The sequence below is a fragment of the Epinephelus moara genome, chromosome 3 (assembly GCF_006386435.1).
Source record: "Epinephelus moara isolate mb chromosome 3, YSFRI_EMoa_1.0, whole genome shotgun sequence".
Taxonomy (NCBI): domain Eukaryota; kingdom Metazoa; phylum Chordata; class Actinopteri; order Perciformes; family Serranidae; genus Epinephelus; species Epinephelus moara.
Genome location: NC_065508.1, coordinates 26468623 through 26485275, shown reverse-complemented (window position 1 = coordinate 26485275; position 16653 = coordinate 26468623). Strand labels below are relative to the sequence as shown.

The 16653-nt window shown below is 39.7% G+C and overlaps 1 protein-coding gene across 3 annotated transcripts in view; it reads right to left on the bottom strand.

The window, feature by feature from the left end:
• tmem132e (transmembrane protein 132E) overlaps positions 1-16653 on the bottom strand; it is a 544945-nt gene that overhangs the window by 64387 nt on the left and 463905 nt on the right. For all 3 annotated transcript variants that reach the window (XM_050034264.1, XM_050034273.1, XM_050034256.1), the window contains exon 4: positions 12206-12398. In XM_050034264.1, the coding sequence (XP_049890221.1) occupies positions 12206-12398 (193 nt within the window). The remainder of the gene's footprint in view (positions 1-12205; positions 12399-16653) is intronic.

Below are 16653 nucleotides of genomic sequence, written 5' to 3'. Positions count from 1 at the left end.
TCCTCTGTAAACCCTAGAGATGGTTGTGTGTGAAAATCCCAGTAGATCAGCAGTTTCTGAAATACTCAGACCAGCCCGTCTGGCACCAACAACCATGCCACGTTCAAAGTCACCTAAATCACCTTTCATCCCCATTCTCATGCTCGGTTTGAACTTCAGCAGGTCGTCTTGATCATGTCTACATGCCTAAATGTATTGAGTTGATGACACGTGATTGACTCATTAGCTATTTGTGTTGAAGAGCATTTAAACAGGTGTACCTAATTAAGTGAACAGTGAGTGTATGAAGATAATCTTGAATGAGGAAAAATATGCATAAAAGAACAGCCTTTAGTTTTTCCTTTTTTTCATCATGCGTCTGGTCCCTTACACTTACACAGTATATAATTATACTTAATTTTAACAAGAGGATGTCTGTTTTAACATATAGTTAAAACTCCTAAATATCAAAAGGGATCAAATGGTGATAAATCCAGCTAGTTGTACGCACTGATTAAAATAATCCTTGAATTCTGATAAACAAGACCAATGTTGTCATTCCAACTGCATTTTTATTTTGAATGCTCTGGAATGCAAACAGCCAATTAAAATACACACCAGGCCTTCAGTCAAAGTCTGAATAGATTCATTATTTTTTTTTCTCCTGCAGATCATGTAAGCGGCAAGAGGGTAACAAGTTTTCTCATTTGTGCTGCACAAGTAGCCCAGGAGAGAGACCATGTAAATTTCCTGAAATCAAAAATAACATATTTAAATTTCTGCCCGACACTTATCTTGAAGTCTTAATAAGGGTGTAGAGCATTAATGTGAGACTTTCTTCCCCCACTAGTTTTTCATTGGTTCCAACTCAACTGCAAGGCCAAGTATTGTTTATTCATTGAGGGTATATTATGCACAGACTTCGCATTTAGTTTTGTCAGTTCACCCACAACAAAGGTAGTCAGTGCTGAAGTGTCCTTAGGCATGACACTCTACCTCTGACAGTGACATAACAGCCCAAAGGTGCAAAGATGTCAAATGGATCTACAGATACAATCTGAAACATTTCAATGTATTTTATTTTACAAGTTAAGCTTGAGGTAAAACAACTCTCTTATATGGCTGACACTAAAATACAAAAAGTAGAAAGACTGAGCATAAGAGTAAAGAGCACATACCAACTATAACCCACATGAGAAGCAAAATCTATATCACTATAATTGGTAATAACTGAGGCAATTAGCAGTAGAGTCACTTATTATTGACTTCACAATAGTTTTTAATTGCACACTTCTTCGACAGGCCTCTCCAAATGGCTGGCGCAGAAAACATTAAAGCTTTCAGTCCCATCTGAGCAGGATAACTTGAGATATGAGATGGTGGCTGAAAATAACTCTGTATAATATTTCTGAAGTTGTCAAACCACGCACCAACATCATTAAGGAAAGGTAACAACTTCAATCTATTTCCTCTGATTTGTAACTATGCCCAAAACAAGTGTATTTCCATCCACCTATTTTTATTTTACATTTTCAATTTGTGCATAGAAAAACCACTGGAACACCAAAAAAAAAAAAGTTCTCATGCTTGGATTAGGTGGAAAATTGGTGTATCAATAAACGCAAAATGCAACAAAGTGCAATGCTAAAACTGGTAAGCACAAATGAAAATAAAGGAACACCCAGTATAGAACCTTGTGGAACTCCATTAAGCAGCTGGTGCTGTAGAACATTAACTTTAATACATTAAGTCTTACCAGAAAAGAAGTATTGCACACTAAAGCTTTGTCAGACAGGTCTCCAATTAATAAACGTCTGCTTAGGCTTTAGACAGATCAATAATTAAGGATGCAGAGCTGTGCCTCTTGAATAGGGAATCAAAAATATCATTACAAACTTCACTGCAGCAGTAATGGCTCAACTTTCAGGCCAATACATATGCCGTTCATATGATATCCTACAAATTAGCACCCCACGAATGACGTTACATCCTTAATGTAAAATTACTCAAAGTTCACTAGAAGTTCACACTGTTCAAAACACACGACTCCAAGGAAAAGTCCCAGGGTAAAATACCAGGTTTTTATGACCTATCCACCACCCCAACCTGCCTCCTTGCAAGACTGCTCATGACTGCTTTTTTGTTTACCATCTTCAGCGCATTGGTCAGGTGATCACAGCCTTTCAAAATATGTGGGATATGAACAAATGTGGGTGCATTACATTTCATAAGAAAACAAATGAACAATTTGTGAGAACAGCCTGAATATGGTTAGGATTATCAGTAAACCAATCAATAATTTATTTGTCACATGGCATTAAACAAGCTACAATTCCAGCGAAATGTCTCATGATCCCATCAGCATCTTTAACTTGTGCACTGTAATTAAGTCTTTTCTTTTTTTAACGTCTTCATTTTCCGTAACCACTTATCCTGTTGGGGGTCACAGGGGGCTGCAGCCTATCCCAGCTGACATTGGCCGAGAGGCAGGGTACACACTGGACAGGTCACCAGACTATCACAGAGCTGACACATAGAGACAGACAACCATTTATGCTCACATTCACACCTACGGACAATTTAGAGTCACCAGTTAACCTGACGTGCATGTTTTTGGACTGTAGGAGGAAACCAGAGTACCCGGAGAAAACCCGGGGAGAACATGCAAACTTTGCACAAAAGGGATCCCAACATCCAGGATTGGGAATAGAAAATGCAATGTTTAAAGCTCTATCTAAACTACAACAGAGCTCCTTTCAGTAAGTCCAATCACTGCGCCCCATTCTTTCTGTATAGTCATCTATACTTTGTGACTCATTTGAAATTAGTCTAAAACATCGGTGTTCTTGATGCAAATGACATCACCCAGATTGGTTTTTCTTTTGTAAGAGTAGCTAATCATTTCATTGTGACTGAACCCCATGATCAAATCTATCTAATTCTCTTCTTTTATTGGCAAGATTATTATTCTAAGTCTTTTATTGGCAATCATAAGCGAAAATCTGCTCAACAAATTCCAGCATTTTTTTTAGTTAGATTTGGTTTTGTTGCTAAAGATAGGCAGAGCGGCTTTGTTTTATTTTTTATTTTCCTGGCTTCAAGAAACATGGCCAATTTATGGGAAACAAAGCACAGCAGACCTCTGTGGATAATTGACTGGACTCTGGGGCGAAATCCTAATTGAAAGACATCATCCCTAAGCTCTACTTGCTGTTTTGGCATCTGGCAAGCATTACACTACACAAGACACTTTACAATTACATGTGTGCTACTTTGGGAGCACTAATTATGCTTACCTGAATTCAGCTTGGAACAGAAATCAGTCATCGCTGCACAGAGCTATCATTTCACTTAATTACTATGTTCTCTATGAAGCAGCAAAACAGTTATTAGATTACCTGCTTAATGGTAATACAAAAATGTTGTAATTTGAGCGACATACTAAACTAAATTGGTTTATTATGGCTAAATTGAAAGTCTTTAAACACTATGGTATGAAACAAAGCAGGGCCTATGGGAGATATGAGGGGGACTCTCACCACCTCAAATGTTTTTTTTTTAATCTTACATTAATTTTCTTTAATAGAAATCATAATAGATCCAACAGGGATAACAAGACAATGGGAACAATGTTCATCCTAAGATTCAATACAGTATCAAAGGAACTCAGCAAATACCTCCAAAAAGCTGAAGCCCTCTTCCTGACAAGCTAGGTTGACCTGGTTGCTCTCAACAGGTGCATTCATGCCCTGATCACACAGAAAGCTTTTTAGCCGCTGGAGGTGCCTTTTTTTATTCTTTTTTTTTTTAATGAGAATGAAGCTTTTTGCTCGCTGTTTTTCGTGTTGACGCGTCTGGTGTTTTTGTGGGAGCACTCTGAACTCCTCCAGTTGAAAAAAACTCATAGCGGAAAAGTGCCCCACGTCATCTCTTTTATTGTCATCATTTTTTTCCCCCCATTGTCCAATCGGATGATTTGAGAGGCGGGCCTTCTGTGGTGGTCACAACAACAAGTTTACAGTTGGTAAACAATGGAGGAGAAACAGGTGGTAGCAGTTGCTGGATACCCAGAGCTATACGGCCAGATAATAGACAGCTGGTTGTCAAACTGCCCCCCAGTCCTCTAAAATATGCCTGGAAACGTCCATCATGGAGGCAGCAAGAGGGTTCCTGGCTTGAACCCAGGGTCAGAGGTTCGAAACCCAGGGTGGGGGTGGAGCTTGCATGCTCTTCCCATGTCAGCATGGGTTTCCTCCGAGTGCTCCAGCTTCCTCCCACAGTCCACAGACATGTATGTTAGGTTTTGTTGGGAACTGTTAATTGGCTGTAGGTGTGAATTGGAGGGTGAATGGACCCCTGCCATCCCCAACAGGATAAGTGGTTACGGAAAATGAATGAATGAATAAATGTCCGGCAGCGTATAATACTGACGTTGTTACCGGCGGTGTTTCAAACTCATGGCGTCCAGCAGCAATATGAACTGACACTGCCTGGCAGGGTATCATACCGCCGCAATAAGTACCTTTTTGCGTCGGTGTCTGACACCAAAGTCACAGACAAAGTGGCAGTACTTGACAACGTGGGAATGAGCTGGATATCATTACCATCAGGCTAATTTTAAAAAATGAGCCTGCCACAGACTCTAAACAGCAACAGTCATGTCATTATTTTTGCCCAGGGGGGCAGCAATTGTATCAGGGTGGTCATGGCCCCCCTGCCCCCCTCCTTGGGGACGCCACTGGTTTGATGTGGTCATTACCTGATTATTATCACATGTGCTGACATAAAGTGAGTCACAATCAGTCTTCTTTCTGAGGCACACACTAGATCACCCTCTAAAAGTGAGCCCCCGAAAGCCACGGTATAGTTCACACACTGGCTTTGCACATGGCTCACAAGGATGTGCACAAGTTTTTGGCCTTGATATAATAAACTATTCAACCAGCAATTTATGTAGAATTTATTTTTTAAGTTTAAAATGTGTGTGTATGATCTCAGTTTAAATGTAACTCATTTATAGGGTTGATTACACCAACAAATCATTCCCTTTTTGTGTTTACAGATTACAGACAGCAACATGCTTGTGGTTATTGTAGTCCCATTAAATGTAATCCATTACTGTGGAGCCTGGCTGGAATCAGGGCCTTGGTTTAACAAGTACTGAGGCGAGGTTACTCAGCGTGTGAGACTTAAACGCTCAGTTGAACTTCTACCATTTCCACCTGCTTTTGAATAATGTAAACAATACATTTTGCCAGATGTGTATCTTTATGAATGTACTGAGATATACATGTAAAAATGTGATGCGTGACTTCAAGCTGTGGGCTTTGCACAACACAAAATCTCATTTTTTATTTAACATCTGGTTGTTACTGTGGCACAGAGCAGCTAATGGAGTAAGGAAATCTGGCATAACCGCTACCCCCTGCTCTGCATCATCCTTCCTGTGTTCCTGCCTCTTCAGCTCTCTCAAAGTAATAAGGAAAGAGGGCTTTGATGGCTCTGTGTTAAGAGCAGCCTAAACTGTGTGACAAGCCTCAGGGTTGATTTAACCTTACCATTCTGGAATAGTTTCTCCTTTCACATTGTAAATTCACTGGTAATTCCACCCTTCTCTTCCTCCTTCCTCTCCTCATCTGCAGCAGGTCAACTGTAGTTGGCGTACAATCTGTGGTCTGCCAACCATAAAAACCCTCTTCTTCATTCTCTTTACTGTCGATTTACCAGCCCTTTCTTCTTCCTCTTCTCTCTCCGTCCTTGCATGTTACTCAGCCAAAAGTTACTGTAGGGGTCCATCCTAAACCTTCATCTCTGCTGCTTTGTTACACAAAAAGAACCCTGTTTGTATTTTGGAGACAGATCCACCTCCCACCTCTTTATATCAGCAGTTTCTGAAAGTGCTGATCTGTTCTACAAACCTCTCAGTGGGTGTATGGCACCAGCTGGAAAGTGCTGTACAGTTTGCATCAATTGCTTTAAGCTTACAATGACAGTTATTCTACAGCAAAACAAGTCTTTTTCCTTGGCCTCTTTTCCTTTTACCTGATTCATTTCTGTTTGAAACGCTTTAGTTCCTTGACCTGGGCGGCACAGACGTGCTCATAAAAAGCCCTTGGTTGATTTATGAACACACAGCGGCCATGTTCTCTGTGCTAATTACAGTACATTCTGATGTTAAACATAAAAACATCACTTTAGTACTTCAGGGCCGTTTTGTACTCTTGTTAAGGGCTAAGAGATAAGCACCTGCTGCAGGGTCGAGTCCAGACTGGCAACTCAACTTTCATAGTCTCAACAGCGGTTATTACTGTTCTTCCATTTAGCAATCAATCATAGTCATTAGATTATTCACATCACACTAAAATAGCCTCCAGGGCTGTTCAGAGCAAAATATGCAGGAGAGGTGGAACATAACCTCGACTAAGAAAAGCACAAAAGCACCACCGTCAGGATTCTTTTTTGTCCCTAGATCCTGGTAACACTGAAGTCACTCTTTAAATTTGGAAAACAAACATTTACTGTAATGTAATGTCAAGATGAACTCCAGTGGGTGATAATCAAAAGGCAAACAAACGAATACGAACAAAAGTAAGTTATTCATTCAGACGCAGGCATTGACTCATGCTCATTTCCCAACCTGCTTTGTATGTCATCATTTTTAAACAGGTCAGTATGATTTTAAATTTACTGATTTAAAGGTCCAGTGTGAAAAATTTAGGTGGATCTTTTGGCAGAGATGGAATATAATATGTTTTTTTAGTGTATAAACACATTTAGAATCATTGTGTTTTTGTTACCTTAGAATGAGCCGTTTATATTGACATCGGGAGCAGGTCCTCGTCCACGGAGAGTGCCATGTTGCACCGCCATGTTTGTAAATGGCCAGCTAGCTTTAGCAAACCTTTGGCAAACCTTTGCATGGTGATGTTAGCTTTTCAAACCAAAATGATCAAATATTTAAGTAGCTATAACAGAGTGCTACAGTGCATTCAGAAAACGAAATCAATACCTTCAAACTAAAATTAAAATGGGATGTCTGAAAGTTATTTACATTGTGTAAACTTGCTTGTGTCCCCATGAAAATAGTTGCTCTCTCAAGCTGCTTCCTGTCTCACCTTTGACTGACGAGGCAAACAGCCAATCAAAGGTCATGATCAGTAAGTGACCAATCAAAAAAGCAGAGACATCAGCCACTGTTGAACCAATCTAAGGAGCGGAGACCCCAATCACTGAACAGAACCGTGAGCACACATTAGCAAGTGCTGGGCTAGCAGCCTGTCTGCAATGTGCTGAACAGCATGGAAGTAGCACTGATTTGTACTGTTAAACTGCTTTATTCAATGTCTTTACCAGTTTTAATCACCAGATCTGTATCTGTTTGTTTTGGAGAGGAAGACACCTCTGTGGATAATTTGGCTCCCTGTAAAATCCTCCTGAACAATGAACACTGAAGGAATTCTAACTAGGAGAAGTTTCAGTTGGTCATAATCTGCAATCCTCACTGCTAGATGCCACTAAATATTACACACTGTTCCTTTAAACTGATCTTAGGAGGATGAGCAAAGTCATTTCTTGACTTTCTGATTGTACATCACACAACTTTGCCATTACGCACCCTCCCATTAAGCGTCTCAACAACCTGCCATAATGATAAAGTTGGTCTGTTCTGCTTGCTTTGATAAGACCAACTGTTTTCAGTTCATCAATCATGTATAATGGGGTGTTACCATGGTCTAACAGTGTCACTTCTCTTGCTGGGGGAACTAGAACGTCCACTTTTGTTTTGTTTTGATGTAATTTACAATCCAATTAGTCACCACAACTGAAATGATGGATTAAGCCTCATCTTTCAAGGCGACCACAGGTGACCGACCTGCAGGACTCCATCACATCTGAAAGTCGATAAATGTTGCCTGATGATGAAAGTTTTTAGGGTTAGTGTGAGCGTTTCACTGTGCCTTCTGACAATTTAGAGAGTGCATTGAGCAGAGTTGATCTATTCTATTTAGTCAATTGTGACTATTTATATCATTGAACAATGTCAGTGGTATTTCATAGACTAATTGGAAACACAGAGGATTCCTAGGGTGTGAAAACTTTCTGAAGCGATCGAGCCTGACTGGGTTAAGTCTTTTTCTTTGTTTTCATTTCAAAATAAATGTACTCAAGTCTTCTTTTTACAGCGTCAAGGAAGACTACTGATGTCCTTAAAACTCCCCGTAAAACTGAAAATATTGGAGATAATGACAATACCAGTCCCCTCTTACTGTTCCGTCTAGTATTAACACGAGTCCTGTGCTTAGAAACCGCAACTAAAAGGCATTAAAACCAGAACCATTTACTCATATATCTAACAACCAGGTAATATAGGGTGCAGAGGTGGCAGGCAGTTACAGAAGAAGCACCAACAGTTCCTGCCATCCTGCTTCAGAATGTAAATTTTTACAAGACAAAGTCACACAGGCAGAAATCTAATTTTGCAACGCAGTTAAACACATCTGGGTACAAGATGCATGCTAATCCCAAATTTCACCGGAATCAGAAATATGAAGTGAACCTTATGTTGCAACAGATGTGCAGTACACACAAAGTCACAACTGCAGATCAAGTCTATTTAACGGGCCTTCAGGTGAGGAGCAGCTGTAATACTGCAAACAGATGACAGTGAATGTGCGACTGACCAAACACCTTGCTGTTCTTTAAGAGTCTCAGAGCTGCAGCGATGACCTTTGCCTGCCAGGGATACTGCAATGTCCTCAGAAAAACCCTCACATACAGCAGATGCTGGACATCTACTCCTACACGCCACCTGCATCCAGTCCTCTATATTATTTACCATGCATTTTGAATTTTAATGAGCAAATTTCATACAAGTTTTTTGGCCTTTTTTAACTGGAACAGGTGAGTAAAGCAAGATCACAAGAGAGGAAGTAGGCAGGCGAGGCATGGCCAGAGGTACTCAGCACCTCCTGCTTGATTAATTTCCCTTTGTTCCCATAATCTGTTTACTACCCTCACTAATTGCACCTTTCACAAGGCAATGAGAGGAGCCCCAATTAAAAGTAATAGATACCTAAGTGTTCTAGGATTGGTTGACTTTTCTAACAATCAGCAAGTCGTTTGCAGAGAGTGTAGATGTTGATTAGATTTACTCGTAATGAAAACCTGTCTGTTTTATGCCAGATGCTATGTGATATTTACTTTTATACAGATGCAGGCTGTCATGAATAAAAGCTACAGTTTAGGGTGGATAAAGGAGTGCTTTTTGGATTCCTGATGCAAACAGAATTCCTGCTACTTTCACTTCAACACATGGACACACCATTACTGGGATTGAGTAACATGGGAAGCTCATACAGGTCTTTGATTATGAGAAACACAGACTGCAGCATAAAACAGCCTGCTTTAAATTTTCCCCCTGACAATCTGCACAAACTCAAACAGGTTTTGGGCTGTTTGGGTGTTCTGAGCTGCTCCACAGGATCAGGAAGCAGCCTGATCCAGGCATTTTTATGAAGGACCAGGAGCAGATATATATGTTTTCCTGTTCAACATACCATAACCTTTTTATTTATTTAGTTTTAGCCAGTTGTGAGAGTGTGCACTGTGCAGCTGTGTAAGAAAACAATGTGAAAGTAGAATTGCAGCCTGGTGGCTATACAGCACATTCTCACTCCGACCTCGTCACATATTGACCTTTGGTCATGGATTCTCCACGTCCAGATACGACATGCAAGGCACCCTGGGTGCGTTGGTGGTTGATGTTTTGGGACACCGTGTCAAGTTCTGTCTGTTACATGCATTGTCTTCTTTGAAAATACACTTCTGTTTTCACAGGAAATTTAACATTTACATACAGTGTCTTACAAAATACACGCACTTCGTCAGTGAAGCAACGCAAGTTGACTTTGTTTTTCCTCTAACAACTAATGCACGTGGTTAGGTTTAAAAAAAAAGAACAGGTTTTGGCTTTATAATCTTACGGGACGGGGTACCGCTCTCCCGGATTAAAGTCAATGTTTGTTGGATCCATCCAACACCCCACCCACCTGCTCACCTCACTTAGATTTTCACTGCCTTAACTTTTGTTCTTGTTCCACCGCGTTTCCCCCTGATGCTGCTGAGCCCCGTTAAACTATAATGACAACCAGCTGCACATCATGCCAATGTGAAAGGACAGCTTTTTGTCAGTGTCTGACGTCAGAAGTCTCTGCCCAAGTGCTGAATTTCGACGACTTCGGAGTGAGACCGGGTTGGGTTATATGCTTCTGCTAAACAGTCAAGAGGCAGTTACAGTTTATATCCATGTCTGTCCAGACTCAAATGTAGCCATGACAGCGGAAAATGCTTCAAATATTCATCTTGCTGTAAAGAAACTATAAATTCTTAAACATGGATGCTTCACACACATATTCAACCAGCAGCACAGAAGATCTATACAATTTAAGCAATTTCAAGACGGACACACAAGATCAGTCACCTATTCAGTGTCCGACCAAAAGTCCTCCCTTCTGTTCCTGAGATGTGATCAGAAAAGAGATGGATGAGAATGGGACATATGCAAGGTCACAGTGACCCTTGACCTTTGACAACCAAAACCTTATCAGTTAATCGCTGATTCCAAACACACCTTTGGGCTACATGTGAAGAAATTCCCTGAAGGCATTCTTGAGATATCTCACCCATGAAAATGGGACAGAAAATACAAAAACATAATGCCTCGGTCACGGCTATTGCAGCGGCATAAAAACACAATATATATATATATATATATATATAGAGAGAGAGAGAGAAAATAATCTCACATCAGCCTCGACCTACAGACTAACATTCTTCAGCACTGAGTCACTGTCAGAGTCAGGCAGAGACCAACCAGGTATAACGAACATTTGTGTGGCTGCTTGCACTGTGCAGCCACACAATGGGTAGTGTTGAATTTCAAAGGGAACAAGGCTTGTATGAGATCAGACCTTCTGATGGCCTCCACAGTGAAATATGTCATTATGCACTCTGACAGCTCATTGATCATCCGTCTTACATTTCAAAAGCTGGAGGCAGAAATGTAGATGGAAAATTTCCTTAAAGAACAAGGCATTTTCAGTTTTGGTGTTTTGGTTTATTCAACAAACTTTACATGATTAAGGAGTGGACCTGAGTTGGTCAAATAACTTAATAATTTAAAGGTCCAGTGTGTAGGATTTAGTGGCATCTAGCTGTGAGGTTGCTGAACTGAAACTGCAACCTGGTCCCACTCCAAAGTTTTCAAAAACCGGTGCTTGGTCAGTGAGTCATCTGCTCTGTCTGATTGGCATCTATATAAATGGCTGATATACATGGGACATGGCAACCCGGTCTAACTCCGAAGTCGCCGAATACGGGCGCTTGGTCACTGATTTCTAGTGTCAGACACCATCGAAAAAAGCTGTCCTTTCACGTTGGAATTATACACAGCCGGTCACTGTTGTTCTGTAATGGCGTCAGGGGGAAACACAGTCGAACAACAACATAACTTGATGGAAGGGGAGGAGGGAGGGGGGTTGAATGTCTGAGTAGGACAGATGGAAGTGGTGGTGGATGGGTCCAACAACCACCGACTTTCACCCCGGAGGCTGGCGTTCGCCTCCTGTTTGAATATAAAGCCAAACTCTGTCCTTTTCCCCAAACCCAACCATGTGCGTTAGTTGTTGAAGGAAAAAACATCAATTTGCAGTGTTGCACCGATGTAGTGCGTTTATTTTGAAAGAAACTCTATGCAAACTGTACATTTCCTGTAAAAACTGAATTGTATTTTGAAAACAGATAATGTATGTAACAGGCTAAAGTTGACACGGCGTCCCAAAACGTCAACAACCAACGCACCCAGGGTACTTTTAACGTCATATCTGGACGTAGAAAGTCCATGACCTAATGTCAATATGTGACGAGGTCGGAACGAGAATGTGTTGGAAACGTAACTTTGGTGGCTGACACCACAATGTAAAAGGTCCTATCTAGAGCCAATGTTTAATTTGTCCATTCTGGGCTACTGTAGAAGACCATGACAGCCTCTGTGGGACCTGCTCTGTATGTAGATATAAGCGGCTCATTCTATGCTACCGAAAAGACAACAATTCTTTTTTTCAGGAGAATAACTAATGAAAACATAGTTCTGAAAACTATATACTTTTTCTACCAATAGACACTTGGTGGAAATGAATCTGAGTTTAATAATAATCCTGTCACTCACCATAGCTAGAGGGATGATGGCCTGAATATCCCGCTGCACCACTGTCAACTCCGTCACCACCTTCTCTGAATCAGGAGGCGGGTTCTGCCCCTTGTAGTCAATGTTCCAGTTGATCCTTCTGGTCACCGAGAGGCTGGTGAAGTTCTCCATCTCGAAATCCAACTGCATCACCTCGACATTGCCCAATACATCCCTGCCAGACCATAAAAACACACACAAAACAGAATTAAAGTAATGTTCACACCACCAACATATTCCTGAAAAACACAGAATAACAAGAAATTCTGGCGCTGCATTCATTGTTTCATTCTGGTGATAGAATTGTTGACTGGATCGTTTTTAATTATTAAACATGCCATTCAGTGAGCTGTCGACACACAGCTCTGCAGTTATTTTTAAAGTTTTCTTTAAGCTCCCCTTGAGTTGCAAAAAGAGATCATGTATTTATTAAAGCTTCAACATGTGAAGAACTGCAGCCAGAAGCTTTAAAGCAGTGGATACTTGTCAGATGATGTATTTTAGTATTTGTTCTTTATTCAATATTGTACATCTGCATATCTGAAGGCATGGTGGCACATGAGATAAAAAGGCAGCATGTACTTATACATATGCAGTCGATCACCTTTAGGAAACATCGTAGCTTTATTGTCTTGTACTGGAGCTGAATGTACTTTTAAAATAGTTTGATCAATGAGTCGATTTTTGATGAGTTGTCCAGAGAAGATGGACCTTGTTCTTGGCTTCAAGTTGAGGGTAATCAATGTTTTGCATTCAGCAAAGCTCACATGAGCTGTAAGTCACATTCATTGATGAAATGAATGTCATAACTTTTCATCAGTCAGAACAGCTCCTTTGGTCTGGTTGTTAGATCTCAGACTTCCTGACAGAAACAAGGCAGTTAACATGTCTTAAAGGTCACAGTGTGCTGTTTGCAACCTGAAGCTTCACAACTGGACGACTGACTTCTCTTTTGAAATGTTACCATTCTTTAGACAGAAAGACAGAATTATTTTATCAGCCATAAAATACACATAAAAACTGATACGCCTAAAGAAACCTATGACATACACCTACAACTGCTGAGGATTTAATTACAGGACAAAGCCACATAGTCCAGTCAATCCAAGTCACAAATGGGCCCAACATAGGAAAAATTGCAATAGTTTTTATTGATCCTTATACCTCCCTGCATCATATATTAAAAGTATACCTTCATGGATTTGCTTCGTGGAACAATCTTTTTTTAAGGTGAAAAGCAAAGTTTTAACATTTTACAGTTTCATTGTCTGGGTGAAATGATGTTAATATTAGAGCATCTACGTATCATCATCTTATTTTTTCACCCACTTTAAACAATTTATTTAAATTTAAATAAATTGCAAAAGCAATATGGAACACTGTGCCTCATGATGATGTACCAGAAAAAGACATCCTGTACGTCGTAAGGGGGATTTATACTTGTGCGGCAGACCCTACACCGTAGCCTACGCCGGTGTGAGCATGTGTGTCTGTGTCACTCTGCAGTTACACCTCCAAAACACTAGTGGGTGGCAGAGGTTTCTGTGAAGTGTTGTAAAGTTTAGTTGATTCAAAACACACATTAAACATGGCTTAATACAGACAATTTCAAACACAGACAAACACTTGTCTTTATCTGGACACATTTTCCCCACAAACACAACATGCTAATGTTTTTAGCACAAGCCTATGGCATTTTACATTGTATAAATTAGCCTAGCAGCTAGCAAACTTTTTCCTCTACTCATATGAAGCAAGGGACAACAGCAATATTTAACAAAGGTAACGTTACAAAATTTGGCCCCACTACAACTCACAAGGTTCACTGACAACACAACTGTCTTATACTAAACATGTTTTCTAAACAAATATAACATGCTAATGTTATTAGCACAAGTCTATGGCATTTTACATTGTATAAATTAGCCTAGCGACAAGCTGAGATTTCCTCTGCTCATAAATCACACACAAGACTTAAAATGCTATTTTTGTGGAGGCTTTATTGTCTTCACAATTTATTGTTTCTTATCTGTGAAATTAAAGTAAATAAAAGCTTTGTTTCTACTGAGGGAAATGGTTTCAGCTTACGAAGATAGACAGGAGGTCTGCGTTGCTGTGTCGCAGCGACTTGTAGTTACATTTCTGGCTACGGCGTAGGTATGGAATCGATTCAGCACAGAAGTATAAATCCTGCATTGGATGGGATGGAAACACATACAGGGCAATAGTGGAAACTTCTATTTGTAATGCTTGAAAACATTATGGGAAATTGGATGGTTAGTATCTGATGGTTACATGTGAAAGAACATCCTCAAAAACTAATTTTTAGGCATAAATTGTATGAAAATATCATGTTCAGAAGCAGAGATATGCACTTCTTTCTGTGATGCTGTGACATAATGGCCCAAACTTCAAGCCCTGAATTTACCTTGATCCACTAAGTATATAATGGTATACTTTTAATATGTTGATTGGATGTCCCACAAGATAACAAAAAACCTTTAATGATTACTACAGCAATTTTCTCTGGGTCCAACCACAGATTGACTGAACTAACAGGCTTATTTTCCATTCTTCTTATTTCCATTGTAACCATTCTTATCGCTCATTCATTTCATTGTTTGATGTGAAAAATAAGCAGCAAAAGCGACTGTAATGATATTCAACGTTTGATGTAAACACAAAAGCTGTCAAGAAACAATCCACCATTATTATTAGTGGTTTCGGTTAATACAATTTCCAGCCATTATGATAAGTGGTTTCAGTTCACACCTTTCTTTATTAAATAAAGTCAAGGTGAAAGAGCTGAAACTCTGCTAAAGCATTTTACAAAATGAATCATTCTCTCATGCTGCAATTTAATCTGTTAGTGCCATAATCCTTTTATAAACTATTTTTTTTTTGTCTGGTAACAAGCCCTGAATACAAATATTACATCTGTGAAACTAGACAGATTTTCAGACACCTGGATTAAGTTGCTCTATTTGAGTCTAACTAATGATCTATCAATACCCAACGTTAAACGCCCTGCTTTTTATTACCCTTGGTAGTCAACATTTAATTTTCAAGCAGCAGACACAAACATCTTTAATAGCCTCAAATGGAGCAAAATAACTTGATTCTCTCAACCCTGTTTCTTAAAAAGTCTGTTCATGTTCAATTAAAATAGCAAATTCATACTTTTGAGAATGTTAATCCACCTGTACTGAATGTGTCTACAAATTAAGAACAAAAAAGTTCATTTTTAACCTTAGAAATAAAAGTTTGACTGAATAATTTTAACCCAACCCCACTTAACAGGCTCTTCTATGGCATGCAGTTGAACACCTTGAGTTAAGATTATTTTTGTCATTTTATTTGTCATGTTATTGTCCTCAAACTATCCAGAAAAGTTTTATAAAAATATATTTTTGTCATAATTGCTGAAACTTTCACTACATCCACACAGCAGTACACGAGACAGATGATCTGTGAAAGAAATCATATTTCTCTGCCTCCTTGCAGTACTTTTAATGGTCTTATCACACATGAACGAAAACAGCCAACCAGAGCCGAGGAGTCTCTAATGCAGCTGTCAATCATGTCGAACGCTGCTCCTGAACTGCGGTTAAACTGTCAAACTAGGCAGCGCTGATCAAATATGAATCAAGATTCTGTTACTGTATTTCCTATTTCTTGCTTCAAATGTTTTCAGAAATATATTTTAGTGTACTGTTTAGCTGTGTTAGAGAATCCTCAGCTCTGACTGGTTGTTTTCGGTGCACCGCGGTAGATTCTGGGGAATGCCATTAGAGACAGGAGAAGGAGAAGGAACACAGACTATTTGCCTCTTACAATAGTGACAGTTTCAGCAAATATGACAAAAGTTATTCACACAAAAGTTACCACGTAGCTTAAATTGTCAGTGAAAAATATGGACCCTGCAACCATCTTTTAGGCTGCCTTTGGCCTTTGGTCCAAATCAGGGACAAATTTTGTTTCAAAGTTGCATAATTGCCTAGAGTTGGTTCGTGTTCTCACGGCAGCATTTACAGGAGGACCAGATCAAATGCCTTGTGTGAGAAAGCTGCTCTTGATTGGTCAGAATTTTCATGTGGGAAAAATCCAGGAAGTAAACAAAATGAGTACACTTGCAAGATAAATGTGACACTTTCTAACACAACACAATGCGCAAATACGCAGGTTGATTTTAGTGCTGCTCATTGTGGACTATATTGCTGTCATTGGTGCGGCTCCAACTAGAAAACAATGTTTCGATGCACGTCAATGACAAATATTGACACTGAAACCATCTTCTTAGCATTAACTTTCATTGCATTTAATTTGTTTTCTGGCTATATGCTGTCACACAGGTTTTAATGGACTTAATGATCAGACAAAGTACACAGGGTCGAACACAATGACAGCAGTTTTAACAGCTTTTTAATCAG